The sequence below is a fragment of the Cyprinus carpio genome, chromosome B6, assembly GCF_018340385.1.
Source record: "Cyprinus carpio isolate SPL01 chromosome B6, ASM1834038v1, whole genome shotgun sequence".
Classification (NCBI taxonomy): Eukaryota; Metazoa; Chordata; class Actinopteri; order Cypriniformes; family Cyprinidae; genus Cyprinus; species Cyprinus carpio.
Window position 1 is genome coordinate 6,398,180 of NC_056602.1, and position 27,969 is coordinate 6,426,148.

At 40.1% G+C, this 27,969-nt stretch overlaps 2 protein-coding genes across 9 annotated transcripts in view; one reads left to right on the forward strand and one right to left on the reverse strand.

The window, feature by feature from the left end:
* Nucleotides 1-12,358, forward strand: part of LOC109062338 (myosin-10) — a 54,025-nt gene extending 41,667 nt beyond the window's left edge. For all 6 annotated transcript variants that reach the window (XM_042725441.1, XM_042725444.1, XM_042725442.1 and 3 more), the window contains 21 exons: nt 124-255; nt 558-764; nt 968-1,105; nt 1,225-1,348; nt 1,439-1,610; nt 2,350-2,562; nt 2,761-2,905; nt 3,081-3,287; nt 3,966-4,070; nt 4,231-4,383; nt 4,635-4,883; nt 5,511-5,723; nt 6,364-6,576; nt 6,854-7,015; nt 7,274-7,402; nt 7,533-7,621; nt 7,967-8,090; nt 8,253-8,461; nt 8,558-8,666; nt 9,212-9,384; nt 10,520-12,358. In XM_042725441.1, the coding sequence (XP_042581375.1) occupies nt 124-255; nt 558-764; nt 968-1,105; nt 1,225-1,348; nt 1,439-1,610; nt 2,350-2,562; nt 2,761-2,905; nt 3,081-3,287; nt 3,966-4,070; nt 4,231-4,383; nt 4,635-4,883; nt 5,511-5,723; nt 6,364-6,576; nt 6,854-7,015; nt 7,274-7,402; nt 7,533-7,621; nt 7,967-8,090; nt 8,253-8,461; nt 8,558-8,666; nt 9,212-9,384; nt 10,520-10,655 (3,402 nt within the window). In that variant the 3' untranslated portion in view covers nt 10,656-12,358. The remainder of the gene's footprint in view (nt 1-123; nt 256-557; nt 765-967; nt 1,106-1,224; nt 1,349-1,438; nt 1,611-2,349; nt 2,563-2,760; nt 2,906-3,080; nt 3,288-3,965; nt 4,071-4,230; nt 4,384-4,634; nt 4,884-5,510; nt 5,724-6,363; nt 6,577-6,853; nt 7,016-7,273; nt 7,403-7,532; nt 7,622-7,966; nt 8,091-8,252; nt 8,462-8,557; nt 8,667-9,211; nt 9,385-10,519) is intronic.
* Nucleotides 12,359-12,833: 475 nt separating this feature from the next.
* Nucleotides 12,834-27,546, reverse strand: LOC109062093 (ubinuclein-2-like). Of its 3 annotated transcripts, XM_042725447.1 has the most exons (17): nt 26,896-27,545; nt 25,484-25,600; nt 25,287-25,388; nt 24,888-25,016; nt 23,623-23,723; nt 22,943-23,459; nt 22,176-22,246; nt 21,933-22,062; nt 20,584-20,693; nt 20,326-20,436; nt 20,092-20,232; nt 19,961-20,008; nt 18,184-18,229; nt 16,744-18,060; nt 15,159-15,366; nt 14,830-14,898; nt 12,834-14,183 (listed from the first exon to the last, which is right to left on the reverse strand). In XM_042725447.1, exons 1-17 carry the CDS (start codon nt 27,196-27,198, stop codon nt 14,137-14,139), a joined length of 3,567 nt encoding a protein of 1,188 aa, XP_042581381.1. In that variant the 5' UTR covers nt 27,199-27,545; the 3' UTR covers nt 12,834-14,136. The 3 variants fall into 3 exon arrangements, with proteins under 3 accessions (XP_042581381.1, XP_042581383.1, XP_042581382.1); XM_042725449.1 differs by lacking the exon at nt 25,287-25,388 and having other exon boundaries at nt 26,896-27,546; XM_042725448.1 differs by lacking the exon at nt 14,830-14,898 and having other exon boundaries at nt 26,896-27,544.
* Between the last annotated feature and the right edge of the window lie 423 nt (nt 27,547-27,969).

Below are 27,969 nucleotides of genomic sequence, written 5' to 3' on the forward strand. Positions count from 1 at the left end.
GTTTTGTAGACTTGTCTAAAAGAAGTGTATCTGTTTGCAAGAGAAATTGAATCTTTAAAAACTTGTTTACAGTATCGTTACAGATCGTTTTTATTTGAGACATGTATTAATGTGCGTCTGCAGGTGAAACCCCTCCTCCAGGTGACCCGTCAGGAGGAAGAAATGCAGGCCAAGGATGAAGAGCTCATTAAAGTGAAGGAGAGGCAGGTGAAAGTAGAGAACGAACTGGTGGAAATGGAGCGGAAACACCAGCAGGTTAGCACACACTCACCTGCTCCCTCTGTCTTCTGAAAATACACAGTGTTATTTAAGTGTTGTGTTAGTTTTTGACCTAATAACCGATGGAATGAGCCACCTTTAAAGACGCTGTTATGTATCTGATATATGTAAATGGCCACACTTGAATTATGTTGCTTTCGAAAATCAAGGTGGTCTCTTGTGGCATTATTCAATGTAGTGACTATTCTGCAGTGTTACTACATCATAGTGACTCTTCCAACCAAGTGCTAAAAATGTTGTAGAAACAGAGAGAAGATCTGGTTTGATGTCTGTTTCAGCTCTTGGAGGAGAAGAACATCTTGGCGGAGCAACTGCAGGCTGAGACAGAATTGTTTGCTGAAGCTGAAGAGATGAGGGCTCGCCTGGTGGCTAAAAAACAAGAGCTGGAGGAGATTCTTCATGACCTGGAGTCCCGTGTGGAGGAGGAAGAGGAGAGGAACCAGTCTTTGCAGAATGAGAAGAAGAAAATGCAGTCACACATACAGGTGAGGACTTCACTGGGGAAATATAGTCCTTGATCTGCTGGAAACTTCAAATAGGTTCTTAAAACCCTCTCAGCTCTGAGTTAATCTGTATCTAAAACTTCTGGGTTGGAATAATGAATTCAGCAAGTAAAAGGCTCACAAAGTCCTACACTGCTGCTGTACAGAAACCACAAGAGAGAGTGTGTGTGTATGCATGACTTTAGGACCTAGAGGAACAACTAGATGAAGAAGAGGCTGCCCGACAAAAGCTTCAGTTGGAGAAGGTGACTGCTGAAGCCAAGATAAAAAAGATGGAGGAAGATATTCTGCTGTTGGAGGACCAGAACTCCAAATTCCTAAAGGTCAGTGCAGATGTCAGACTGCCCAATCAAAATGCAGCCCAGGGCCTTTGTTGTAAGAATGCTCTGAGAAGAGCTTTGCAGGAGCAAACTGAACTCTTCCTTTCCTCTCTATCCCTCAGGAGAAAAAACTCCTGGAGGACCGTGTCGGTGAGATGACCTCCCAGCTGGCTGAGGAAGAAGAGAAGGCCAAGAACCTTGGCAAAGTCAAAAACAAGCAAGAAATGATGATGGTAGACCTGGAAGGTGAGGACTGGGTTGAATATGGGTCATTTTATTTAAGTGAATGAAAAGCAGTGAGTCTTACATGTTTATGTGTGCGTGTCTGACCCTCAGAGCGTTTGAAGAAAGAGGAGAAAACTAGGCAGGAGCTTGAGAAAGCCAAAAGAAAGCTGGATGGTGAGACCACAGACCTACAGGACCAGATAGCTGAGCTGCAGGCCCAGATTGAGGAACTCAAGATCCAACTGGCCAAGAAAGAAGAGGAGCTACAGGCTGTACTGGCCAGGTGAAGATCTAGTCATTGAGGAACACAGAATAACAAAATAGTTTGGCTGTCGTCTAGCTGACCATGTCAAAACAATAACTTATGGTAGGCCGAGTTATGTTGGCGTCATAAAAATTGGAATATTAGTCATGGAAAGTTTTTATTCTTGACCTTTGTGTTAACATTGTGCAGTTCTCAGATAATTTAGTAAATTGGTATCACATTGCTGTTGCGCCATCACATCAACACACACAAAAACATGCTTTCAGTCTGTATTATTTTATTTTAAATCTTTTATGTTTACCAAGGCAAAAATACAGTGTAAATGTTTTAAATAGTGTAAAATAATCACAGTGTAAAAGAAGTGATTATTTGAGATCGAAATCGGTTACACTTTATTTTAATTACAGTGTAATTATATATTTAAGTACTGAGTAATATTAATGAACTACATGTACTTACTATATGATTAGGATTAGGTTTTGGCTTTGGGTTACTTGCATGTTATTATAATAAGTACATGTTACATGCAACAAGGACACCTTAAAATAAATTGTTACCTAGACATTATAAAACTCTTTATTGTTACATGTGACCAATTTAATCTGTTCTTGCTGAATAAAAGTATTCGTTTTCATTTCAGAACTAGTTAATTAATTAGGATTAGACAGAGATTGTAAACAAAGTGTAGAATATAACTCCTTAAATTTAGCATGCATGGTTTTGTTAATAATCGTTGCTTCTCCTTGTTGTTCCACAGAGGTGATGAGGAGGTCGCTCAGAAGAACAACGCTCTGAAGCAAGTGCGGGAGCTGCAGGCCCAGCTAGCTGAGCTCCAGGAGGATCTGGAGTCTGAGAAAGCAGCTAGAAACAAAGCTGAGAAGCTCAAGAGAGATCTGAGTGAGGAACTGGAGGCTCTGAAGACTGAGCTGGAAGACACACTGGACACCACTGCCGCCCAGCAAGAGCTGAGGTACAAGAGTCTGCATCAGGAGCTAAATTTATCATGAACACAAAAATTCACCCAATAATGAAAATTGTTATTTACTTACCCTTCACTTGTTTCAAAAGTGGAGAGTGGAGAGCCATTTAAGCCAGATTGAGTTCATTCAAATCTGACCCCTTCTCCTCAAATGTGTCTTGCCTAAATATGTGTCTTTTGCTCATGAAGGACCAAACGAGAGCAGGAGGTGGCAGAGCTGAAGAAGGCCATCGATGACGAGATGAAAAACCATGAGTCTCAGGTCCAGGAGATGAGACAGAGGCACGGCACAGCTCTGGAGGAGATCTCGGAGCAGCTGGAGCAGGCCAAGAGAGTAAGCCACAGAGATGAAGAATAAATGACTCATTACTCAGTTCTAATGTCTGCTGTCAGAATGATGTGTTTGGAATTCATTTCCTCGTCCAGTGATTATATATGGTATGGTCTCCTGTTGATACAGTTCAGGCAAAATCTGGTGCTCTCTCACACTGTCTGTCTGTGAACATTAGGTGAAGTCAAATCTGGAGAAAAACAAACAGACCCTGGAGAGTGATAATAAGGAGCTGACCAGTGAGGTGAAGAGTTTGCAGCAAGCCAAGTCTGAATCTGAGCACAAGAGAAAGAAACTTGAGGCTCAGCTGCAGGAGTTCATGGCCCGCTTCAGCGAGGGAGAGAAGGTTAAAGGAGAACTTTCAGACCGCTCCCACAAACTACAGGTCAGAGCTGTTACACAAACTACAAGCCGGTTCTGTTAAACTTCATATCAGAATCATTTCTGTTACTCCCAGTTTCATGAAACACTGTTACACTCCGTCCTCCCTCACACACTACAGATAACATTGTTTTTTGCAGGCTGAAAGTGTGGCTGTAATAAGGGCTGCATGGTTAATCAAAATAAAACCCTAATTACGATTATGGGTTGATGTGAATTTTTACTTTTTTGTAATTAATTGTAATTATTATTAAATAAATTGCAAACTGCAGTAATTAAATAATAGTGTGTGCACTATTACATTATTGTTATTATATAATAACCAATTTCATATATGATTTCATAGTCATATTGGTATATAATCACAACATTGTGCAGTCTTACAAAATATAATCACAGCAAACCTGAAGCCATTTTTTTTAAAAGCACAATTTTAATCATTTGTTTTTTTAAAACAAACATTTATTTGCTACACTGAATTAAACTGTTCTGTTAAATTCTGACTTGGAGTTTCAAATGAGACCTGCAATCATTAAATCTGCAATTATTAAAATTAATTTTAATTATTTGGTTCGGACCAGCCTGTCAAGCCAAGTGTGAAAGCAACCTTAAATCAGAATCAGGGTATTTGTGAAATATCGCTCCACTTTAAATGTATTTATTTATTTGTCATTTGTTGCAGGCGGAACTGGACAATGTTTCTGCTCTACTGGAAGATGCTGAGAAGAAGGGAATTAAGCTGGCCAAAGACGCCTCCAGCCTTGAGAGCCAGCTTCAGGATACTCAGGTAATGCGTCTCTGCAAAAAGGAAGCCCTGCAAGAGTGGATGAAGCAATGACATAGAATATTAAAACAATAGATAATTAATAAAAACAGTAGGTAGACTTTTTACAGAAAAGGTGTGTGTGATGTGATTGAGTCATGATTGATTAATATTGTGGATATAGGAGCTGCTTCAAGAGGAGACCCGTCAGAAGCTGAACCTGAGCAGCCGTATCCGTCAACTGGAGGAGGAGAAGAACAGCCTTCAGGAGCAGCAGGAAGAGGAAGAGGAGGCGCGAAGGAACCTGGAGAAACAACTGGCAACACTACAATCCCAAGTATGCACTATCACTCCATGTTTTTTTTTTATTAGGGCAGACGGCAGATTTTGATGTTTTTTTTTTATTTTGGATAATGATGTTTTACTCTACCAGTGACATGTTGGCTAGAACCTCAGATTTGACCAAAAGTGAGTTATGTAAAAGTGTCATTTTCAGACTTCTGTTCAGAAAGGCAGTCAGGTGTATTATTTACTACTCAAACATTTGAAAGTAAAAGCACTCCTCTGTATTCTTCCTTTCTTGGATAGCTGGTGGAGACCAAGAAGAAGCTGGAGGATGATGTGGGAGCTCTTGAAGGCCTGGAGGAGGTCAAGAGGAAACTGCAGAAGGACATGGAGGGGACCAGTCAGAAGCTGGAGGAAAAGGCCATCGCTTACGACAAGCTGGAGAAAACCAAGAACAGACTGCAGCAGGAGCTTGATGATCTTATGGTGGACCTGGATCACCAGAGACAGATCGTCTCAAACCTGGAGAAGAAACAGAAGAAGTTTGACCAGGTATGAATTGTTTTGGCTAAACAACATTTCACCCAAAAATGACATTTCTGTCATCATTTACTCACCCTCATGTCATTCCAAAACCATAGGACTTTTCACACCTCTTCGAAAAATAAATGAAGATATGAAGTTCTGTCCTTCTATTGAAAGTCCATTTACCAAAACTTGGAAGTTTTAAAGCTTAATTTAATCCAAGACTTCTGAAGACGACACTTTCTTTATATGATAAACAGATTTAATTAGGTTTTTTAGTTTCACAATAAACTCTGATAAATGCACATATATAGAGCTCATCAAATATGGGAAACTGAAGCTCAAGCATGCTTGCTTTGTGTGTGAGAACCAACTTTTATGATGTCTTTAACTTTTTGAAGCGACAAATTTTTAGTGGAATGTACTTTCAATGGATGGACCAAAATCTTACAGGTTTCATTTAAAATATCATAATTTGTATTTTAAAGATGAACAACAATGTGAGGGTTACCAACTGATTTTCAGAATTGTAATTTTTGTTTTATATAATGCTAAATTGTAATAGTATTTTTTTTATTATTGAATTCTAATGAAAAACATTTGTTAATAATTGGGAAAAAACCTTACAAAAGCATTTGTTGATGCTTATGTTAGATGCTGGCTGAGGAAAAGACCATCTCTGCACGTTACGCTGAGGAGAGGGACCGTGCGGAGGCCGAGGCGAGAGAGAAGGATACCAAAGCTCTGTCTATGGCCCGAGCCCTGGATGAAGCTCTTGAGGCTAAAGAGGAATTTGAGAGACTCAACAAGCAGCTCAGAGCAGAGATGGAGGATCTGATGAGTTCCAAGGATGACGTAGGCAAGAATGTAAGTCAGACAGTATGTTACTGGACGTTTGTGCTGTTATATTACATACGTGGTTATGTTTGAATTCATCATCATGGTGTTTAAAGAACCTTTGGTGTTCTGTAAACAGCAGATTTTGTTGGCTGTTTTTCTTTTGAGACCTCATAATGTGCTGACACCCTACAGCGTGATAACTAAGTGTGATGCAACAAGTTTCAGGTGTCAAGTAATTTGCCTGTCATCACTGACAACAGAATACTTAGCAAAGTGACAAAATGAGCCAGTCACAACATATGCATGTTTAATGTGCAGCATTTGGAGCAAGATTTTGGACTTATGAAATTTCACTGTTTGGATCTACTCAGAGTGCCGTGGCAAACATAAAAGCAAAAAATAAAATTAAAATGCTAATTTGAAAATGGGAGGATTTTTAAATTGTTATTTCCAGGTCTAGAGATATCATAAAAATGTAATGTGGAAAGTGGTTTGGAAAACGTGAAAATGGATGAAAAATGCAAATCTTCCTCTGCAGTCTTTTAAAATAATTGTAGAAATGTGGAGTAAATATGACTGAGTAGAGAAGTCATTTAGCAGTTGATCACTGGTTATAACTTATGACGCTATCTCACTGTCATTTTTTTTTATGTTCTGTAATCTGTAGGTGCACGAGCTGGAGAAATCCAAGCGCACTCTGGAGCAGCAGGTGGAGGAGATGCGCACTCAGTTGGAGGAGCTGGAGGACGAGCTACAGGCCACAGAAGATGCCAAGCTGCGTCTGGAGGTCAACATGCAGGCCATGAAGGCCCAGTTTGACCGAGACCTGCAGGCCAGAGATGAGCAGAATGAGGAGAAGAAGAGGGCACTGGTCAAACAGGTGGGTGGAATGATCATTTTTGAGGATTACAAGCCATTTGGGGATGAGGATTATCCTTTAAGATTCGTCATTTATTCACTATATATTCACACACACACACGATACATATATCATGTGCTTTCAAGGAAAGAAAGTAAGTCTTGAGGCAACTTTGTGTAAAAAAGGGTTAATGCCTCAAGTAGCAACAAGTAACAAATTTGTGACATTCTGAAATAGTTTTTATTCATAGTTAACCCGTCTGATATAGCTTTTTGATCCATGATTCCTGTTCCTGCAGGTGCGTGAGATGGAGGCGGAGCTTGAAGATGAAAGGAAGCAGAGAGCTCTCGCTGTAGCTGCCAAGAAGAAACTAGAGATGGACCTCAAAGATGTGGAAGCTCAGATCGAGGCTGCAAACAAGGCCCGTGATGAAGCCATTAAACAGCTACGCAAACTCCAGGTAGAGTCTTTTCCAGAATGCTGCTGTTCATGCACAGAAATGTGATGACTAAGTAAAAATAATGCAATAAATGACTTGTTTACTGTTAGCTTAATCCATTTATCCTCACAAGCTCCAAGTGCATTAGCCTTTTAGCAGTGATAGAGATGTCTACATCATTGACTGCATTACTGACTTAATATTTTAGGTCATAGTCAGTATATTGATATGACAAAATGTGAGAAGAACACATGGCAACATCTCTCTGTTTCGATCCAGGCCCAGATGAAGGACTACCAGAGGGAGCTGGAGGAGGCGCGCTCTTCTCGTGATGAGATCTTCGCTCAGTCTAAGGAGAACGAGAAGAAGCTCAAGAGTCTCGAGGCTGAGATTCTGCAGCTGCAAGAGGTGAGCCGACACTGAGATACACGTTTGAAAAAAGCCTTTCTGAAGAATCTGTTGCTTGTTTTTCTACACAGTTTTAAGTTGGATTAGTTAAACTGGCAAGTCTTTGTTTATGGTTTGGTTGTGATTTTAGGACCTGGCATCTTCAGAGAGAGCCCGGCGCCACGCTGAACAGGAAAGAGACGAGCTCGCAGATGAGATTTCCAACAGTGCTTCTGGAAAGTGAGTCATTGTGCTGCAAACCTCTCAAAGTCGCAACTAACTTTTTCCTTGAGAATTGTGATGTATTTGAGTGAAACCGATTTTGAATGAAAACGAATAGATGGTGGAATGTTGCAACACTTATAAAAAGATTGATCAATTTCCAATGAACAAAAGCAAGTCTGGCCCTTCATTTCTTTTTTTCATTTGAGAAGGCATTTCATTTGTATATACACTATAGTAGGGAAGTCATCATAATTTACATTCATGCTGACTTTGATATATTCTTCTGGTAATTCATTTGCTCCTCTGTTCATAGTTTGTTCAGACAGATGTTTTATACTTCATTTATGTTCACTCCTTCAGGGCAGCCCTCTTGGATGAGAAGAGGAGGCTGGAGGCTCGTATTGCCCAGCTGGAGGAAGAGCTAGAGGAGGAACAGAGCAATATGGAGCTCCTAAACGATCGCTTCCGCAAGACCACTATGCAGGTGTGTAATTATGATCAAGCTGTTTTCATCACCATTAAACTGCTCTCAAAATTCTGTGTGCTTGAGATCTTTGCAAGATGTCTAATTGTCATCTTCATAAGCACTCTTGGCTGCATTTGACGCATCACGTCTTTAGTAGCAGCTGTTGTGTCTGGATTTCAGGTCGATACCCTGAACACAGAGCTGGCGGGAGAGCGCAGTGCCGCCCAGAAGAGCGAGAACGCCCGTCAGCAGATGGAGCGGCAAAACAAAGATTTGAAGGCCAAACTGCAGGAACTTGAGGGATCCATCAAATCAAAGTTCAAGGCCTCTATCGCCGCCCTGGAGGCCAAGATTATCCAGCTAGAGGAGCAGCTTGAACAGGAAGCAAAGTATGCAACAGTGAAAAGAAAAAAATTAATGCTGCGTTCTGACTGAACAAAAACCATTGGCACTAACTTGTGGTGTATGATCTGTGTGCTTCACAGGGAGAGAGCTGCAGCCAATAAGATTGTGCGTCGCACAGAGAAGAAACTCAAGGAGGTGTTCATGCAAGTGGAGGATGAGCGTCGCCATGCTGACCAGTACAAAGAGCAGGTGAATGAAAGCCAAATCCTAATCTCTGTTCTCAAAGTGTACTTAGGACCCAAGCCACTTGTGCTGAAAAAATGACTCTGCTTCCATGGACTGTTTATGAAGCATCTGATACCTATAAAAAAGATTTCCATTTTCTGATTGGCTGGTTTTATAGCAAGTTCTTCCAAAACTGTGCTACCAAGTTGCTGGACAGATTTTGTGGATAAACTTGTCACAAGGGAGCATTTAATTTGATCAAAAACACCGTTTAAAATAACTGTTTACTATTTGAGTGTCTTTTAAAACGTAATTTATTCTTGTGATGGCAAAATTAAATTTGTAGTATCATTACTCCAGTCTTCAGTGTCACATGATCCTTCAGAAGTCATTCTTATATGCTGATGTGCTCTTCTATTATTACGTTACACCTTAGTCAGATAGGTTGCGGACCACCTAAATTCAGTTTCAGATTTACAGCTCTAAACATAATGCACAATAAATTATAGTTAGTTGCTTTTCTCTTATACGAGAGAAATCAGAGACTCAGAATTTCTGTCTGTCTTTAGATGGAGAAGGCAAACTCCCGCATGAAGCAGCTGAAGAGGCAGCTGGAGGAGGCCGAGGAAGAGGCGACTCGAGCGAACGCCTCCCGCAGGAAGCTGCAGAGAGAGCTGGACGATGCCACCGAAGCTAGTGAGGGTCTGAGCCGAGAGGTCAGCACGCTCAAAAACCGCCTCAGGTACTTACTTTAGATCCTTGTATCGATATCTGATCCTGTTTATTTGTGCATTCTTATCATGTCCTATCTACTGTTTAATAATGATGCAGTGCTGATATTCACTGCTATTAGAGACACTGTTGGACCAGAAATAGCTGAAAAAAAGGGTCTGTGCATTTGTTGGTTGTCAGTGTTGTTATTGATGATAAAACTTAAAGCTATTAAAAATAATTTTCAGAAATTGAAATAAGGCTGAAATTAAAATATATTGAAGCTTTTCCCACCAGCTTTTTTTTTTTAAGTTGCCAGCCATCGCCAGCATTTTTGATGATTTTCTCCTAGATTTTCTGCTGTAAATATATAAAAACATATTTATGAGACAATTTCCTAACATTTTGGACAAAAACACAGAGAAAAATGCATTTTAGTGTAATGCATTTTCAAGCAAAATACATTCAGATGTCATATTCTATGTGAAAAATTTAAATTGCATTCAATAAACAGAACAAACAGACACCCACACCCCCATATATAGTGTTATATAACTAAAATTAAAATAACTCTTTATGGGCATGCACTAGGGCTTTCCTTACTGTAATACACCTAGAACTGGCGGGGAACGAGTTAATGCTAAATAAAGCTATAAAAAAAGTAAAAATTATAAAAGCACCTAACAAATTATTAAAGCTGAAATAAAAATAAATGAATGCTAAATACAAATATAAAAACAATTTGACACATGCACATAAATTACTAAAGCGAAATAAAATAAATACAAAATAGAAATATCTTTAAAAACAAATAAAAATGACAAGCACATAACAAAACTACTAAAATTTAAAATATATTAATGCTAAATAGAATTATAAAAACAACAAATTTTCTAAAACTAAAATAAAAATAATAGTAAAACATTACAGACGCACATACAATTTAAAAAAAAAAACGAATAAAAAATGACTAAAGCAAATACAATTACTAAACTCATAGTGCTAAATAGAAGTATTTTAAAAAATAAAAATGATGAACTATAACAAAGTTACTAAAATTAAAATGAAAGCTAAAAAATAAAAGATAATTCAAATAATTTACTACTATAATAGTATCTAGAGTGCTGGCTAATGTGCTCTAATGCCTTCTTTACTGTCTCCTGCAGGCGAGGAGGTCCTGTTAGCTTCTCCTCGAGCCGTTCTGGCCGCAGGCAGCTGCAGATGGAAGGGGAATTTTCTGACGATGACGCAGACAGCAAGGCCAGCGACCTGAACGAGAGCACGCCGGCTCAAGCGGAGTAGATCACAGCGCCCTCCTGTGGTCACCCAGCCCCACTGCTTCCTCCTCTCCAGCACCTCATCCTTCTCCTTTAGCTAAGTGGGGTCCGCGGTACAGAAAGAGGACCAGTGAGCGATGTAAACACACAAGTACACTAACACTTCCACATACACACACGTTCAGACATAAGCTGCCCTCAAACCTCCATTTCTATCCCCTCCCTACCAAGGGAGCATCAGCTCTGCCTTATTCTAAATCCAAGATGCTTCAAGACCGAGCATACACACGCCAATTAGGGTTTCCTGCAGCTGTAGCCTCCAAAATAGCACGCACACAACAGAACACACACTATAGAAGTGCATTTCAAATATCAAACTTTGCTTTGTGTACATGAATATGCTCATTCATAAGAGCGCGCAATGAGAGTGTTCACTCCAATCTAGTTTAATGATGTAAAACCATCAGCTAGCTAAGCAAACGCGACGGATTGGATCTTAGTTGTACAGTACAGTTCTCCAAATAAACACGGTCTGCAGATAGAGATGCATGTGCTGCTCGTTCGCTACAAGCCAACACTAAAAGAGAAAAGTCGTGTGGCACTGGACCGGATCTGAAACGGACCAGAAAAGAAAAGGAAAAACTGTGAAAAAGCTGCTCGCTTCAGCATCTCATTAACATTTAAATACAGGAAATAGTTAAAACACAAGAAATCCTGCGCATTTATCAACTCGTTTATTCAGCTCCAGGCCTGTTTGATCTTATTTGGGAGATTGGGATGTTATCGCGATTCGCCTTTAACTGCACATTGTAAGAAAGCCATAAAAGGCCATTTCAACTGGAAAGGAAATGTGAAGTATTCTGGATGCAAATGCACGTCGAGATGAAGCATACATGACTTTACATATGTAATCTCTTAAGGGTTTTCCCCCCGTATATGTGACAGTATGATGGTACTTCTGAAACCCAGCTGCTCTATTAGACACACTACAAGTGAAACCAAAAGGAAAGTTAATTGGAGCTTGAAGGACGATGTTTGAAACGGTCCAGACATCAATGAGAAATCAGCGCTGAAAGCAACTGGAAATATTGAACACGTTAATTCACAGGCACTTGACTGAATTTTCGTAACTCAAGACTGGAGTCATTGAACACTAGTTCACTAGTTAAGAGGATGAACGGGAAGCATACTAACCTGTTCCACTGTTAGCATTTAACGACGTGTTTCTTAAAGTGCCTTAGACACTAATTAGAAAACATCCCTGAAAGTATGTCACGTATCAGTAATGAAGAAACGCTAATATGAAGGCAAAACTGGCTGAAGGCAGTTGAAATAAAATGCTATGTAACCCGTTTTTGTTGTTCTTTTGTATTTTACTCTGCTATGATTCATATCCAGTATATAGGTCTCGTATCCCTTGTATTCTCATGAAGATCTGAGGGACATCAGTGTTAATGTTGGTTTGGTATAAAGAAGCCTCTGCCTCTGGCGGCGAGGAGCAAGCGTGATTTCATTTGGTTTAAAGCTTTATCATTCATGATCTAGTTACTATTATTGCAGTTATCATTATTATTGCTATATTATCACTTCTATTATCGGACTGGCTGTTGACAACCAGGCGTTCAACTGCAAATGTCTCTCCTCTTGTTTTTCTCTTGTATACTGTAACTATTTCTAGACGACGGTGAGTTTTCTAAAGGAAAAAATAAAACATTCATTGTAGAAGAAGCATGCTTTCTCCCGTTTCTGAAGTTGCTTTCATTTCTTATCGAAATAAAAAGGAATCACGAGTGTTCAGTATGCTTTATTGGTTAAATAGTGGTCGACCTATGAGTTCTTTTAATGCATGTTTTAGATAAACTATATGTGTTTGTAAATCTATCTGTGTGTGGATAGACAGAGATAGATGTGTACATACTGCACTATATATTAATGAAAAACAATATAATATAAATGTTCATTTGTGTATATAAATGCATGGGTGTTTTTTCTATAGCTTGCAATTATGTATTTGTCGCTCTCATTAACCCTAAACCCACACTAAATATGTATTGTATGTTCCATTGTATGTTATTGTAAGATGAACAAAAGTCTAAAAGGAGTAATTAATGACAGAATCTTCATTTTTGGGTGAACTAACCTTTTAAAACCTTGTAAACAAATACAGTCCCTCAGTTATGTAAGTAACATTACTACAACCATATCCGCCAATGTTTTTTATTGAATTAATTTTTAGAGCTTGTACTCGAAACAAATGACAGCATTTGAATTCCCGACTCAAGACAAAAATAATCTACCCAAATAAGAATTTTTCAAGGTGAGCGTCAGTTAAAATTACGCCCACACACTTTAACAGTTTAAGAAAATAAAATAAAGCAATATAAAATTGGATTTTAAGAGTCAGTCCATCACAATATCCACAGAGACGACCAGAGAGCACACATTTAAGATTGTTACACTGAGCACACACAGACACCTGACCTGTTGCTTGTCAACTCTTGAGCGAACGCTGTCATCTTTGGTGCCAAGTCTCATTTGAACACAGTCATAAGATGCAGGTGAGTCATGAGATTTTGAAATGAACAGGTTGCAAAGGATGAAATGGAACAGAGACATGGAAGGAAGAACTAACGGTCCAGTGATGTAACAGGGCAGACCCATCAATCAAACACACTCAGAAAACACACACAAACACAACTAATGTCAAAAGTGGAGCTCTACGCAATAGCTTACTTTGCACTGAAACATGTACAGTCCTGCATAGTTATTCAAACTTACAAACTAAGGCGTTTTATTGACAGTCTTGGGAGTTCTTGTACTGCTATTAAGCAAAACTAAACTGAAAATTCAAGTAGGCTATAATCTCATAATTTTCCTCTATGAAAAGCTTTCACACGATTCATTCATCCGTAAAAATGTTTCTTTTTTTTTCTTTCACAAGGTCCAGTGAGATACGCAGCACCAAAGACAGCAAGACATCATACATACTGACCTCGAAAGAAAATATATCACATAATATTAATGTATATTTTATATACATACCCATTTTATTCTATTAATACATTTAAACATCATAATATGTCCCTGTCGAAAAATTATAAATAATTTACCCATATGTATTATTAACAGCTACTATTCTAACAGTCTTAGAAGGAAACGGCTGGATTATCACATCCCTTTAGGAAAGAAAATAAACACAGGAATGAATGCACGTTTCCAGCCGACGTTAACTTAAATAGAAATGATGTTGCTTTGTTTCGTACTCCTCTCACTTCCTCTAGCTCTATGTCCACAGTGATTAAGGTCTTGTGTAAACATGTTGACAAACAGCAAAAATTCAAATGCACCCGGCTCACTCCAATCGTCCAGAACACTGATCGATTAAAAGCAGAATGACGTTAATTGAAGAAGGGTCGTTAATGAAAGATAGTGTAGTAGGTGTTCATCCGAGCAGCTGAAAACATCCGTCGCCAGCGGTGTCCACTTCTACATTCTGGTTGTGGCGGTCAGTGGGACTTCCTCTTCGTGTCTCCCCCCTGACTTTGGTTTGCATCTGTGGAAAATCCAGACAAACTCGTGTCACAGTGCAGTTACAAGATTTCACCAAATCTGCATTTTAAAAGATCTGTTCCAAAACCCAGTGAGCAACATGTGCCAACGCAAAGGTGGTTCCAAACCACAAGCATGCTTTAGAAAATACCTCGTTTGGAGTCTAGTGTGGATACTCTGTGACAAGTTTGTGAACTGAGGCGGGATAATCCAGGTCAATCATTATATATGCGTCATGTTTATACCACTAGTTCTTTGAAGTGGGCTTGGTGTGTTTAGTTAATATTAATGTACCAGGGTTCCCTGTATAGCTGACAGAATTAATTGAGAGATTTATTTCATTACGAAAAGTCTATAGGTTACTGTACCTGAAATATTTCCAAACTAGCTTTATCAAAATTGAATTGTGAAATCTGAGTCAACACCCAGGCCTAGTAGAGTTCCTAAACGAGGTGCGACCTATGAAGAAGTGTTCAAATCAATCACTTGAGGTTCCACTTCAGTTAGGATGCGCTCTGTCTATGACAGACTAGGTTTTGGAACAGAGCTGATGCCACACTAATGAAACACAAAAGAAGGACTGAAACAAGCAGAGGAAGTAAAGGAACGGTCAACAGCAGCAGTGAGCTGGAGGTTTCTGCAGCGTTTACCTGAGAAAGCAAGCTGCAAGTGGGGAGGTAGAGCGACCTGAGACCCTGGCTGAAGACTCTTAAACAGATCTGGGGGACGGCAGGACAGGTGGAAAGAAAGATGGACAGAGGGAGAGATGGAAGAGTGCACAGCAATCCAGGAACAAATGAGATGGCAGGAATGCAGCACCGAAACAGGATGCGATGTGGAGAAAGAGGAAGAAAATTGAAAAAACAGATTAGGGAGACACGGAAAAAGACTCAGACAAGCCACGTTACATAAACACAGTCAGCCAAACACCGTACACACCAGCATACAAGCAAAACCCCGGTCATGTACACACACTCACTCTGTGCCAGGGTGTATCCTGAGTTGGTAGCAGGGGAAGCTCCCATGTTGCTGCAGCCAGGAACCCCAGGGCCTGCAGGGTTGAAGTTGAGGAGCGAGGGGAACTGGAAGGGTAGAGAAACAGGCACTAGACCCCCGAGCATCCCGAAACCCAGGGGGAGGGAGGGGGGCACTGAGCCCAAGAGGTTACTTCCTGAAGCTGAAGACACCTGTGGGAAAGAGGGAAAAGTTGAAAAAACACCTAAATGAAATGTTTGGCATCTGAGTACACAATAACAAAACTGAAACTATATTTGCAAGCAATTTTTCACAAACGACTGACTTTTGGCTAAAGCCTGCCTTAAAAATATTTCTGACCAATCCCAACTTAGCAACTGTTTGTCAGACAAGCGTTTTCTACTGGCAGGGTCTGTGTTTGGATAGTTGATTAGATTAAGTGACTTCATGGGAATTATCCACAAACACAGTCAAATGTTGCTGACAAGTCATTTTTAACACTGACACAAGGTACCCAGATACAATACAAGTGGTATTTTTCCAAATCTTTTTGTGGTCCGTAAAATTGTTTGTTAAAGAAACAAATACTTCTATTCAGAAAGAACACATTGAACTGATCAAAAGTGATTTTTATTTTTTTGTAAAATATATATATATATTTATAAAATAAAAATTAAGTTGCACAACTGTTCTTAAGAAATGTTGAATATATTAAAAAATATCAACATTATAAAATTTTATGAATTCATATGAAATGCCATCAATGAATAAATTGCATTTTAAAATATATTGAAATACAAAACAGTTATTTTAAATTGTAATAATTTCACCTTATTGGTTTACTGTATTTTTTGATCAAATAAAAGCAGCCTACTCACACCAACCTTTCTGATCCCAAACTCCTGACTGTGTCAGCCCTAAATGTACTTGAATAAAACCTGAGTAAGGCCCCTATATTTGCTTCCAGGTAAAATCATGTTAATACCTTAACCATGTCATTTATGTATTGATTCAGGTCACTGTGATATAGTGAAAAAATAGAATATACTGTAGAGCTCACAGGTTGACAGTCAATGTAGTGTGGAAACATTAGCAACAGTTCTGTTTACTTTAAAGTCAGCTGTGAGAAGAGTTTGCACACACACACACACACACAAAAAAAATCATTTTCTTTAAAGAATGGCAGATAAAACACTTTGATGTAAAATCAATAATGTTGCATCAAATACACTTTAAAAGCACATTACTGAAGAAAATAAAAAAGTCACTGTTTAGAGCTTTAAAAAAAAAAAAAAAAAAAAACGACTAAAAATAACTTCAAGCCTCCGAGTGGAAGAAAGCTCATGGGCACTGGAAAAGCACAGCACAAAGACAAGGTAATGATTAATGACGAATGATTCTCAGGGAACACAAATACTGATTAACTAAGTGACTGACTACTGAAGCCGCTTTGCATAAAAACAGCCGGCAAACGCATACATGTAAAGTGATGCTACCACTCAGAGCTAGCAGCGACTTCAGGGACAGGTTAAGCATGACCACACATTTACTTTAAACTGGTTTGGAGTGAACGAGGCTGCTGGACTCACCTGTGACAGATGACAGGAGACAGGAGGAGAGGGCAGGCTCATGGCTGATGCCCGACTTGTTGTAGATTTGGCACTCTGACTAGTCCCTCCCACTGGCCTCTGCTGCTGCCTGTGATTGGCTGGGACTGCTGAAGGGGAGGGGCTACCGTCCTGGCACCCTACAGACAGGGACGTGGCCATCAGGGCGGTGTTGGTGTTGTTTGTGCCACCGGTGGGTGGACTACTGGATTTGTGTCCACCTGCAAAACTGTAACTGGCCTGACTTAATCCGGATTTGACTCCGGATCCCACTGCAGGTCCTTGTGTGGTAAACGGCCTGAAGGTTGGACTCTTGGGGGTGTATTGGTGTGAGCTGGGGATCATTTGAGGCCTGGGGTGGGTGAGAGAGGGAGATGATGAAGATGAGGAGGGCGAGGATGAAGGAGGAGGAGTAGGGGCAGGGGGTCGTGGTGTGAGTTTGATAACAGGAGAGCTGCTACTGTGGGAAGACTTGGTGAGCGTGGCCTGCATGGGCGTGATGAAGTTTGACTGGTTGTGTGGCATTGATAGTAGAGTGGAAGGAGAGGAAGTGGTCGGAGGAGGAGACTGCTGAGGACTCTTGGGATTCATCTGAGAGGGATGAGTGTTCATACGAGGCTGCTGGGAAACCACAGTACCGCCAACACCAGTAGTGGATTTGTTAGCACAGTTTTTTGTTTGTCCAACAGGGGGCGGAGTCTGAACCAACTTCACTCCCATTGTCCCAAATGACCTCTGCTGCGGGGGCAAGAGGGGCGAGGCGGTAGGGGGCGGACGTGGTTTTGCAGACTGCGCCGTGCTCATTCCTGAAATGCCAGCTCTGTGAGTGGGTGTTCCCGAGGGTCTCTGCACAGGCCCGCCGTTCTTTACCATCCCAAAGTTCTTGCCTCGCATGGAGGAAGAAGGAGACGAGGTGAGTGGAGAGGAGAGGGAAGGAGAGGTAGTTAGAGTGCTCATATTCGCCTTTGAGATACCAGAAGACTCCATTTTTGCTGGAAGGGTGGAATGTGACAGAGGTGAGGAGTAGTGGCTGACTCCAGAAGAGGATCTGGGGACACTGGGAGAGGAGGAGGCGGGAACGCCATTGTTTGCCGTCAGTCCCTTGGCAGCGTTACTGAGGAGAGCTAGAGCTTGGGAAATGGAGTCTAGAGAGTTAGCGGCCAGATCCTCGTCCAGTGAATCCGAGAGGCAGATGGGTTCAGAGGGGGAGGAGGGCGGCCTGCATGCCGGGGCGGGTAAGGCAGGCGAGGCAGAGGTGGATCCAACACCTGGAGCGGGTCTCTGTGTCCAGCTGACGTCCTGAGGCAGATGTCACATACAGAACCACAGTCAACAGGAGGACATACTGTATAAAACTGATGATAATTTGCACCATTTGAATATGTGGATGTCATGGTGGAAAACTGGTTCAAATTTACACACCGTCATTTTGGCAGCTTTTGGGGTTGGGACGATCCTTTTCTTGCCCCTGTTAAAAAACAATTCAGCAATCACAATGACATTAAAAGCCATTATTGGAGTATTTTAAAGACCTGTTTACACCAAGACAAATAACCAGTGCAATAAATAATGCATCTGTTCAGACGGTCAACATCTGTATATTAAAATATTTTGCGAATAAATCTGTCCAACCACATGATGCCCAGATAAAACTACTACTTGGTGCTCACAAACAGGATTTAGTAGAGGAACCATTCAGAACCAGCTCTCTTTCTCTTTACTCATGCATTTGGTGTTGATTGATTAGCAATACAGCGAATACAAAAAAATCTTAACGGATGTTTGAAAACATGTAAATACTGTTTGACCTCCTTTCTTCTCTCTGATAAGCAGATGTCAGAATCAGAAAGTTGCACAGGGCAAAAGCACATTTCTGCTTTTATGTAAGTGCCACCAACAGTCATTTTTGCGCCTCTGTCTGAAGAGACAAATCGCATGCAAAAATTTGGTCAGCTTTTTGTTCCAAAAATGTATGTTGATGTGAACAGTTCTTAAATGAGAGATTCTGCCCTACATCAAATCTGTACCTTTTTAGACATTTTTTAGACAGCTTTCCGCTGCAAAATCCATTTTTAACCTACATAATCTACTGTCGAATTTTCTTCAAGAACAAAGTGGCCAACATTGGTTGCTCATTCTCTCAAAATCCACTTCTTGAATCCTTTACCCATATGAAGAACATCAAGGAAGAGGAAATACACCAGGTTTACCATCCACCACACAAACAGAGCAGTGGAATTTGCTTCCTTATTTTCCATGCACTGCCAGAGATCAACTTAATTAAGTTACAGTGACAGCAACCCTCGAGTCATTATATATTTTGTGTGTTAAAATGAAAAAGAAGCCTATTTTAGCACCATCATTTTTGTATTATGACAATAATTACATAATTAAGCACATTTGGTCTCAAACTCAACATTGCCATAGAAAAGCATTAAATGAAGTTCGAGTGACTCCTTTATTAGGGACTAATGTAAAGTTATATGTGCTGTCCTCTAGGTATGGGTCCATGAGGGACCACTCACAAAACCTATTAATATTTCAGGATGTCTGCCATCAACTGAAATTATAAGGGCCATCTATAGCATGGGGTGCTAGAAATATAACTTCTCAATGAAACTTCAGAAAGGGGAATGCATCACAATTTACAGTATTGTTCACGTAAACAAAAGAACATAAATAGCTTAAAAATGTAATAATGGACAATCCCATTACAAATCCTTATTTTTTTTCTCCACATCATTCCAATTTTTATTAACCAGCCAGGGAAAAAAATAAATAAATAAAAAGTTTCAAATATTCAGAATATCTGAATTAAACATTTCCTGTATTTGGACACATAAGTTCATAAATCATCATTAGTATGATCGCTTGCACACTCCATTGATAGTCTTAAGCCAAATCAGCAACTCACCAGCAATATATAATTTTAGACCAAGATATATTTGCATTCACATTAAACTCATTTTATGTGCTATATAGAAAATTCGCTTTGCATATCACTTTGCTTTGCATCTGTCAAAAATAGGCTTGTGTTTAAGATGGACCATTTGTTTACAGCCATGTGCAAAACCTAGCCTAAAGAGACAGCACAGCTTACCCAATCAAACATCTTAACTCTTCTCCCCACTATGCATGTTCTATATGGTAACTGCAAACATTAGTGTAAATATATATATATATATGAAGATCTACTCACAGGCCAGTGAGGTGACCATGTACCGCACGACTCTCCTTAAAAAGCATCCTGAAAAAAAAAAAAAAAAAAAGAATTTTTTAGTTGCATGCTGTTCTACTAGAAGTAACATTAGCATATAGTCAAGCACACACCTGGTCTGCATCCAGCCTTTGGGCCAGAGTGGCTTGACTTCATTCTCCATGAAGGCTTTGAGATAGTCCTCCACAGACAGAGAGCACTGCTCCAGCTCATAGCAGCTCAGCTTCACACGCACCAGGTTACACAACAGAGTCCTGGGAAAAACAACATGCACATATTTATAGGCCAACCCTTGATTTCTTACACTGACAGTCTATTGGTGGCTCAGCTTCAGTAGAAGTCTAAACCTGAGTTTGTCATCCCATATGAACTTCTTCCTTGGTCCCATCACCCTCTTTCCTGGCTTCTCTTCATCATCATCCTCCGATCCGTTCTTCTCTCCATCTTCTATCTGCTGCCTGTGACACACATGCACACAGTCAATCTCATAATCTATACATGTCCACGCCACCCGTTTGTCATTTTCAACAGTCTATTCCACTAATCTAAACAAGCAAATCATGACAGCAGAAAGAGGCAGGAAGTTGGGAAAGTTTAAGCCTTACTTAGCTGCAGCTTTTGCCATGCAGTCCATGTTATATCTGGAGATCTGCTCTGGCATCACGCTGCACACGGCGAGTTTGAGCTTTAACAGGGGTGTGCGCAGGCGGTCATCCTGAGTAAAGAGAAAGACAACACGGAGACATCTGAGAGATGAGAGGTGTATCCAGTGTTGGGGAACTGATCTAAACTAAAGCCTGTCTTACAGCTACAAGCTAACTACAGTCAAGTTAATCTGTTTGAAAATTGCTGCACCAAATGATAGCACCATTTACGAGCTACATTAAAGTGGCTGAAAGGGCCAAAGTCTCTTTAAATGATTTTGCAATCAGAATCAATCATCTTGCGCAAAAACTATGGATCTCAAGTGACCGTGTTAAATTTGAACAGATAAATGTATGCTAAACAAACAACCAATGAAACTAGAAATCACCCCAAATAAACTTGAAATAAATAATAATGAGAAACAGAAGCATTTATCTTACAATATTTAGCTTCAAAAGTTCAAAACTTCAGCATAACTGCGACTGTGCTTTCACACTTTCATTACTCCACACAAAAAAATAGTGATATCTGGGTAACCACATTAAATACTTTCATTACTTAAGGCCCGTTCACACCAAGAACGATAACTATAAAGATAACGATAAAGATAACGATATTAGCGTCCACACCAGTGAACGATATCTTCTGTTTATTCTAAGCGCACGCTGGTCTGGCACTTAAAATTCTCGAGCTCGTTACAGCAGGATCGATTCTGATTGGCTGTCAATTTTTTATCGTTCATCAGCTGTAAAAATAAAATCGTTTTGAAAGTGATTGAAACGATATCATTTTTCTTTGTCTTTATCGTTATAGTTGTGGTGTGGACTCTGCTGTTCTTTAATACTGAAAACGATTTTTAGAACTATATCTTTATCGTTATCTTTATAGTTATCGTCCTTGGTGTGAACGGCCTTTAATAGTCATAAATAATAATAATTAATAATTTTATAAACTATTAATTAACGACTAGAGTCTTGACCATTGTGAACTTTAATCGAAATAAAGAGAAGGGGAATCACATTTACGCCTAAATATTAATGATTCTAAAGTCTTAAAGTATAGCTATAAACTATTAAAGTGAATTGTTGAAGAATTTATTTGAACTGATTTTTCAACTGATTGCATTTTTCAATAACTACACGATGAAGAAAGAGACAATGTTATTATTAATATGAAGCATTATGCTACACTATTTGAAAACGTAATTTAGTACTTTCCACTAAATCAACACTAGTATCATTACCAAGTACAAACACAACAAATATTGTTCTGGTGATACCCTATGGGAAAGTATGGTATAGTCCTTCACCTGGATGTTGAGGCTGAGTTTCTTGAGTCGTTTTAGTAGCGCCTCCTTGTTGCAGGGCACAAAAGCCTCCAGGTGAGAATACACCTCAGAACGAATGTTTGCCGGCTGCTCCTGAACCTGCAGCTCAATACTGAACGAGAAGAAAATTGATCAACGCCAAGAAACAATAGACTACGAGAAATTACCACCAAATTTAAAGTCACAGCTAACGGCTGAATGAGAACACGCTGAGATTTGACTTACTCCAGCAAGATATTATTCATATCCAGAGTGAAGAATTTCTTTCTGCCTTCTTGATCAAATTGCCTCGATGCCTGAGTTCAAATAAATAAAACAAAAATCAAGTTAGGCTGGAGAATGATATTAGTCAGAACATGAAGTCCCTGAAGTGTTTTTAAAATGGGAAGTGGATTTGTGGGCGTATATTCGCTCTCTTGCTCTCTCTCTGTAACTCTATGCATTTAACTTCAAAGTTAGATGTAATGCAGTTTATATAACAGGTAGCTATCACCGAAAATATTCAGTGGCCTTTATTCTTATAAATTCATCTGCTCTCACAGAAAAGGCTGGAATAGATTTAAACCCACTTTCTGATGCAATTTCAAACATTTTATTCTTAGGTCTACTTATAACATTAGTAGAAGTCATCATTTCTAAGACGTCTATGTAAAAGCCTTTGCAATGCTTTGCTCATGCAGGGCTGTGAATCTGCCCCATCCTTCAACAGCAATCACTTAACAAATCCTGCAATACACTGTGAGACATTCACAAAACAGACTGTGCTGAAATGTGTCTCTGAAACTGATCAGATCAGATGGAAGTCATTAGGGATCTTGTTAAAATAAGCAAACATTAGAGACATAAAGAGCTTCTTTTTTTCAGCGTGGAATGAATAGATGGATTTTTGAGCTCTTAAAGCCCCCAGTGTGGTTTCAACTCTTATTTAAAAAGATAAATTATTTGTTTTTTTCATGATATGACCCTGTTTAACTGAAATGAGAACAACTCACAGCTCGAAGGTCTTCTATGCGCTTGATCAAAGGGGCTGGAAGACCATTGGGGAGAGGTGGAAAAGAGATGAGACCACCCTGCCCTCGATTTAGTCCCCCTCCTCCAATCTTGTGCCCCAACGATGAACCCAGCCCAACCTGTCCATTCTCTCTGGCTGATGGGGACATCTGGGGCCCTGCGTCCAAAAAACTAAAGTCCAGGTCATGCATGAGATCCTGAAGCTCGCTTTCATTGGCCGAACTAAGAAATGACATCATGGCGGGGTCAGCCGTCAGGTCGGCTAGTGAAAGGTCATTGTTGTTGGCACTGGCTTGGAGATGGGAGTTCTGCAGCAGGTTGTTGGTGTTGGGAGTGTGGGTGAGACCAGGGCCCGGATGAGACGCACTGGCATCTTGTTTCCTCATCTCTTCCTTCTCTCGTGTGAAACGGCGGAGCATTGCGGCCAGACAGAGCGAATCCTTCATTAGTTTCTTCCTCTTCTTCTTCTCAGGGCGATGAAGGCTCAGACCAGCCACTCTGTGAGCAAACATGTGGTCAAAAACTGATTAAAAATGCATTCATGATTAGCTCATTCACATCAACTACATGAACAGCTTAGTAAAGGAACACTTTGAAGAAAAGTAATAATTTCAATTGCATGATATATAAAGGTTCAGTTTTTACAAAAACAAATTCTTACCCTTGTTTAGCTACTTTGTTTTTCCTGGGTTTTTTCTCCTCTATACTGGTTGCATCTTTCTTCTTCCTTCTTTTTATCAGTGGTCCCTCTCCATCTCTCATCTACAACCAGAAAGCACCATATTAAGACAAACATCATAATTAGGGTTTTATGAACAAACTTTTAAAGGGATGGCAATTCTGCCCTCACAAACCCTCATGTCGCTCTAAACCCATAAGATTTTGTTAATCTTTGAAACACAAATTAGGATTTTATTTTATTGAAACGTGAGAGATTTCTGTCCCTCCACCAAATCTTGAAAAAATAAATAAATAAATAAATAAATACATTATATATATATATATATATTTTTTTTTTTATAGCATATGATTAAAGTGGTTTAATAAAGATACACGATCACTTTACATGATAAACAGATTTAATTTAGGCTTTTATTCACATATCGCATGTCAAGCAAGCACGTTTGAGCTTTTGTTTACCATATTTGATGAGGTCTGATTAAATCCGTTCATCAAAGCGATCAAGTTTTCTGTTTAAACCACGCTGTTCATACGGATTTCATCCGTGTTTTAAAAGATCACCAAAAGTCTTATAGGCTCGCAACAACATTAGGGTGAATTTTCATTTTTGGGTGAACTGTCTCTTTAATAGCTCTACGTATCATTTAGTTGCCCTGTTTACACATGATAAACAACAACAACATCCATCAGGGGCGATCTGATCACAAGGGTTCAGCCGAGACAGATATTATAAATAGAAGTGAAAATGGGGTCCGAACTGTTTTGTGATCTGGTCACTCAAACCACATCTGAACGAAGTCACATGCGAAGGGTTTTAAACTCTGAAGATTTCATGCTCCTTAATCTGATTAAGTTATACACATACACCCGTTTGTGGTAAGATAAAAATTAAAACATGCATTTAGGAGCAACAGTATGTTAATTCTTTGGTTTAGCATAGTAAGAGAAATCAGAGATCCTCTCTTTGACAACATCACAAGCTTTTGTTTATCATATTTGATGAGGTCTGATTAAATCCGTTCATCAAAGCGATCACGTCTCTTCTGTTTAAACCACGGTTCATACGGATTTTATCCGTGTTTTAAAAGATCAGCAAAAGTCAAACGAGATACATTACAGATGTATAATAAAATCCAACATCAATGTCTATCTATCTCAGCTGACCACTTCTGACCGGATCACCTACAATGGATATTAATAACCAGGTGTGCACAGGGTCTTTTGGCAAAAACAAAGTAAACTCACCCTGGATTTTTCTTCTTTGCCTCCATCCTCTCCCTCAGACTCAGAGGCAGCTCTAAACTGCAAAGTACCCGTATTAATGTAGAATCCACCAAGCTTGGTGGTCAGGGAGGCTGGAACAAGCTCATCATACTGACAGGAAGAAGACACAATGATTTACAGAAGTATTACGCTGATTGTTGTCTGCATTTCTGAGGTTATGGCAAAAATGACTCCACAAGCACACATTTCAAATCAATCCATAAGGTAAATATATCCATCACTGACTTCAATATGAATGGGAAAACAAACAGCCCTTAAATTCAGAAAGCAATGAGACCGAGTTGGTAAACAGCATGTTAAATGCCAATCGATCATCGCCATAGTGATGTCTGTCTGTTGCCATGGCAAGTGCCCACTCACAGCTTCCGAGTTGTCTATGAAGGGGTCACTCTCATCGTAGCCGAAGCCAATGTCAATCAAATCCTGCATCCGATCTTTCCGCCTCTTTTTCCCTGCGTTACCCTGTAATGACGTCGGTGGTAGCGGCAACGTGACATTTGGCATTTGAGTGCCCTCACATTTGAATATGCAACTTAAAATCATACAACAACACTTACGTATTTGCTTTCAAACTTTTTGGCCAGTGCCTCGACCTCCCGACGTTCTCTCTCGTCATCATTAAAGGGATCATTAGGGTCCAGGGAAGACTGAGAATCTGGTGGTTTCTTCTTAGCCTGTGGAACGAAAACTTTGTGAGCGTAATCACTCCAGCAAGGCTAGCTGGGACATTTCATTTTTCCAGTTTGGATTGGTGGATCAGAATGAGTACGATACATTCTGTATCAATATTATTCTGGAACGTTTTATTTTTTCCATTCAAACTTAGATGGATATTCCACCCAAAAATAAGAAATTAAAAAAAGTTTCAGAATTGCCTCGATGCCAGTTTCTGTTCCCACTGACCTCTATTGTTTTTTTTTGTCCATACAATGGAAGTAAATGGGAACCGAAAGTGTGTTAGGCTTATCAACATTCTTCAAAACATCTTCTTTTGTGTTTCACAGAAGAAAGAAGTCATACAGGTTTAAAACGACACATTTTAAAATGTTGAACTATCCCTTTTAGCTCCATTCACACGAAGGCCGAAAACTATACAGTTTTAATTAATAATCGATAAAATTCTACAAGAATAGAGCATTCCACACCACAACTATAACAATAATGACACATAGGAACAATATCAATGGAATCACTTTCAAGACAAAGACAGCCAATCAGAATCCAGCCGACTTTAAAGAGCTTATGCATTTAAAGCTGCAGAAAACATAACTGCAACACACGCTTATAATAAACAGATCTAGCTTTTATTCAGTTTGAACTGGTATCGCTGTAGACTCCATCGTCATGTTGTGTAGCAGTAGTATTATTATCATTGATATTATTAGTAGCAACCTAAAATGACACCAAAGATCATGTGATCTCAACATGAAGTCTCCCATGAGGTGGCAACCCACTTCATGTTACAACACAGATACACAGACTGCTTATCACAAGAGAGTGCACACCAATTTAATGACATTTCTCAAAAATCATTTATTAGCAAAACTTTTTTAATTAGCAAAAAGTGCACTTTTGAGAAGACAAATCATCTGACAGATGTCAAAGGCCAGGCCTGCATTCATAAAAGTTACAAGAACAGCACTTAGCAGCAATTCAGCGCTCCTTTAATGATATTGTGCGCACAGGGCCCTGGGGGCCATAAGGGTCACGTACTCAACAAAGTGCTCTAAAGTTTATGAGCAAGCAGGATAGAGACACGTCATGAAAAATTAAAAGCACTTCTCACTCGATCGTAACATATGTCACACTTGCCACCTAGATCCCCTGAAGAGGACTTTATTTTTGGACTGCTAACAGGCTAATGCATAAGCAAACTCAGCAAAAACAAGCAAGCGGTGTCTTTTCAATAACAAGTAATGGTTTAACTAGCACAGTCTCTTCACTGGAGTGATCGGGATAGTTACTGTACCTGTTGAGACTGGATGAGCTCGCTGTAGTTGAACTCGGCCGAGCATTGCTCGTTAGGCTCGGACAGACACAGGTTGAGGCGCACTGTCTTCCCTTTGGGCTCTTCGCCGTCTCTCTTCCCGATCATAGCCCCGCGGTCACCCGCTGTCGTCACCCCGGTCTCCATCATCTTCGTCCTGCCTTCTCTGTCAAAACTCATCTCGGCGGCTTCGTCTTCTTCCAGCCGCCGTCTCCTGCCCTCCGCGCCCGGACCGCTGGCCAGGGCCGACAGGGTGACAAACTGCACTTTTCTCGGTTCGGCCATTTGGATGTTCAGTGCTCTTGGACACTCGCTCGCTCACTCACTCACTCACTCGCACTCAGCGGCGGGGCTCGACTTCGCCAAACAACTTGATTTAAAGAGCTTCACGCCGGATGGAAGGGGCGCTCGGAGGCGGTACTGATGCTAGAGTCCCCTTCGCGCCTTACGGGGTGTGCGTGGGAAGGGATGGCCGGGTGAAAGTTGATTTTGGAGGCGCAAGCATCCTCGGTCGCTTTGCTCGGGGGACTCAGGAGCTCCGAACAGCCATCTTAGATGAGAGAGAGTAAATAAAAGAGCGCAGACGAGCGAACTGAGCCTGCGCACACACGGACACCGGAAACGGCGTGCGTGACGGGGAGGGCGCCTTGGCCAATCAGAGGACGCCGATGGCGGCAGCGCGTCCAATCAGAGGCGGGCCTACAGGCAACAGACGCTCTAATGAGCAATTAGAGATGTTACGGTAGAAAAAAAGGATTCCCCTTGAAATTGAGCTAATACATAGATATGGAACTAATAGAGGAAAGTGTTTTCCAGCAGAATGTGGTTTAAGGTGTTTCCTAAAGGCGCTTCTTATATGTTAAGAGGTTCTGTTGTTTGGATTTAAATAGCCCAGGAAATGTAATGGTAATGATTGACAATAACGTTCCATTGCTTAACGTTATTTAATGCATTAACTAATATAACTAACAATAAACATTACATTTGTTACAGTATTTATTAATATTTGTTCAAACTAATAAAAATACTGTTTTTTTAGCTCAAGTAATTTTAATA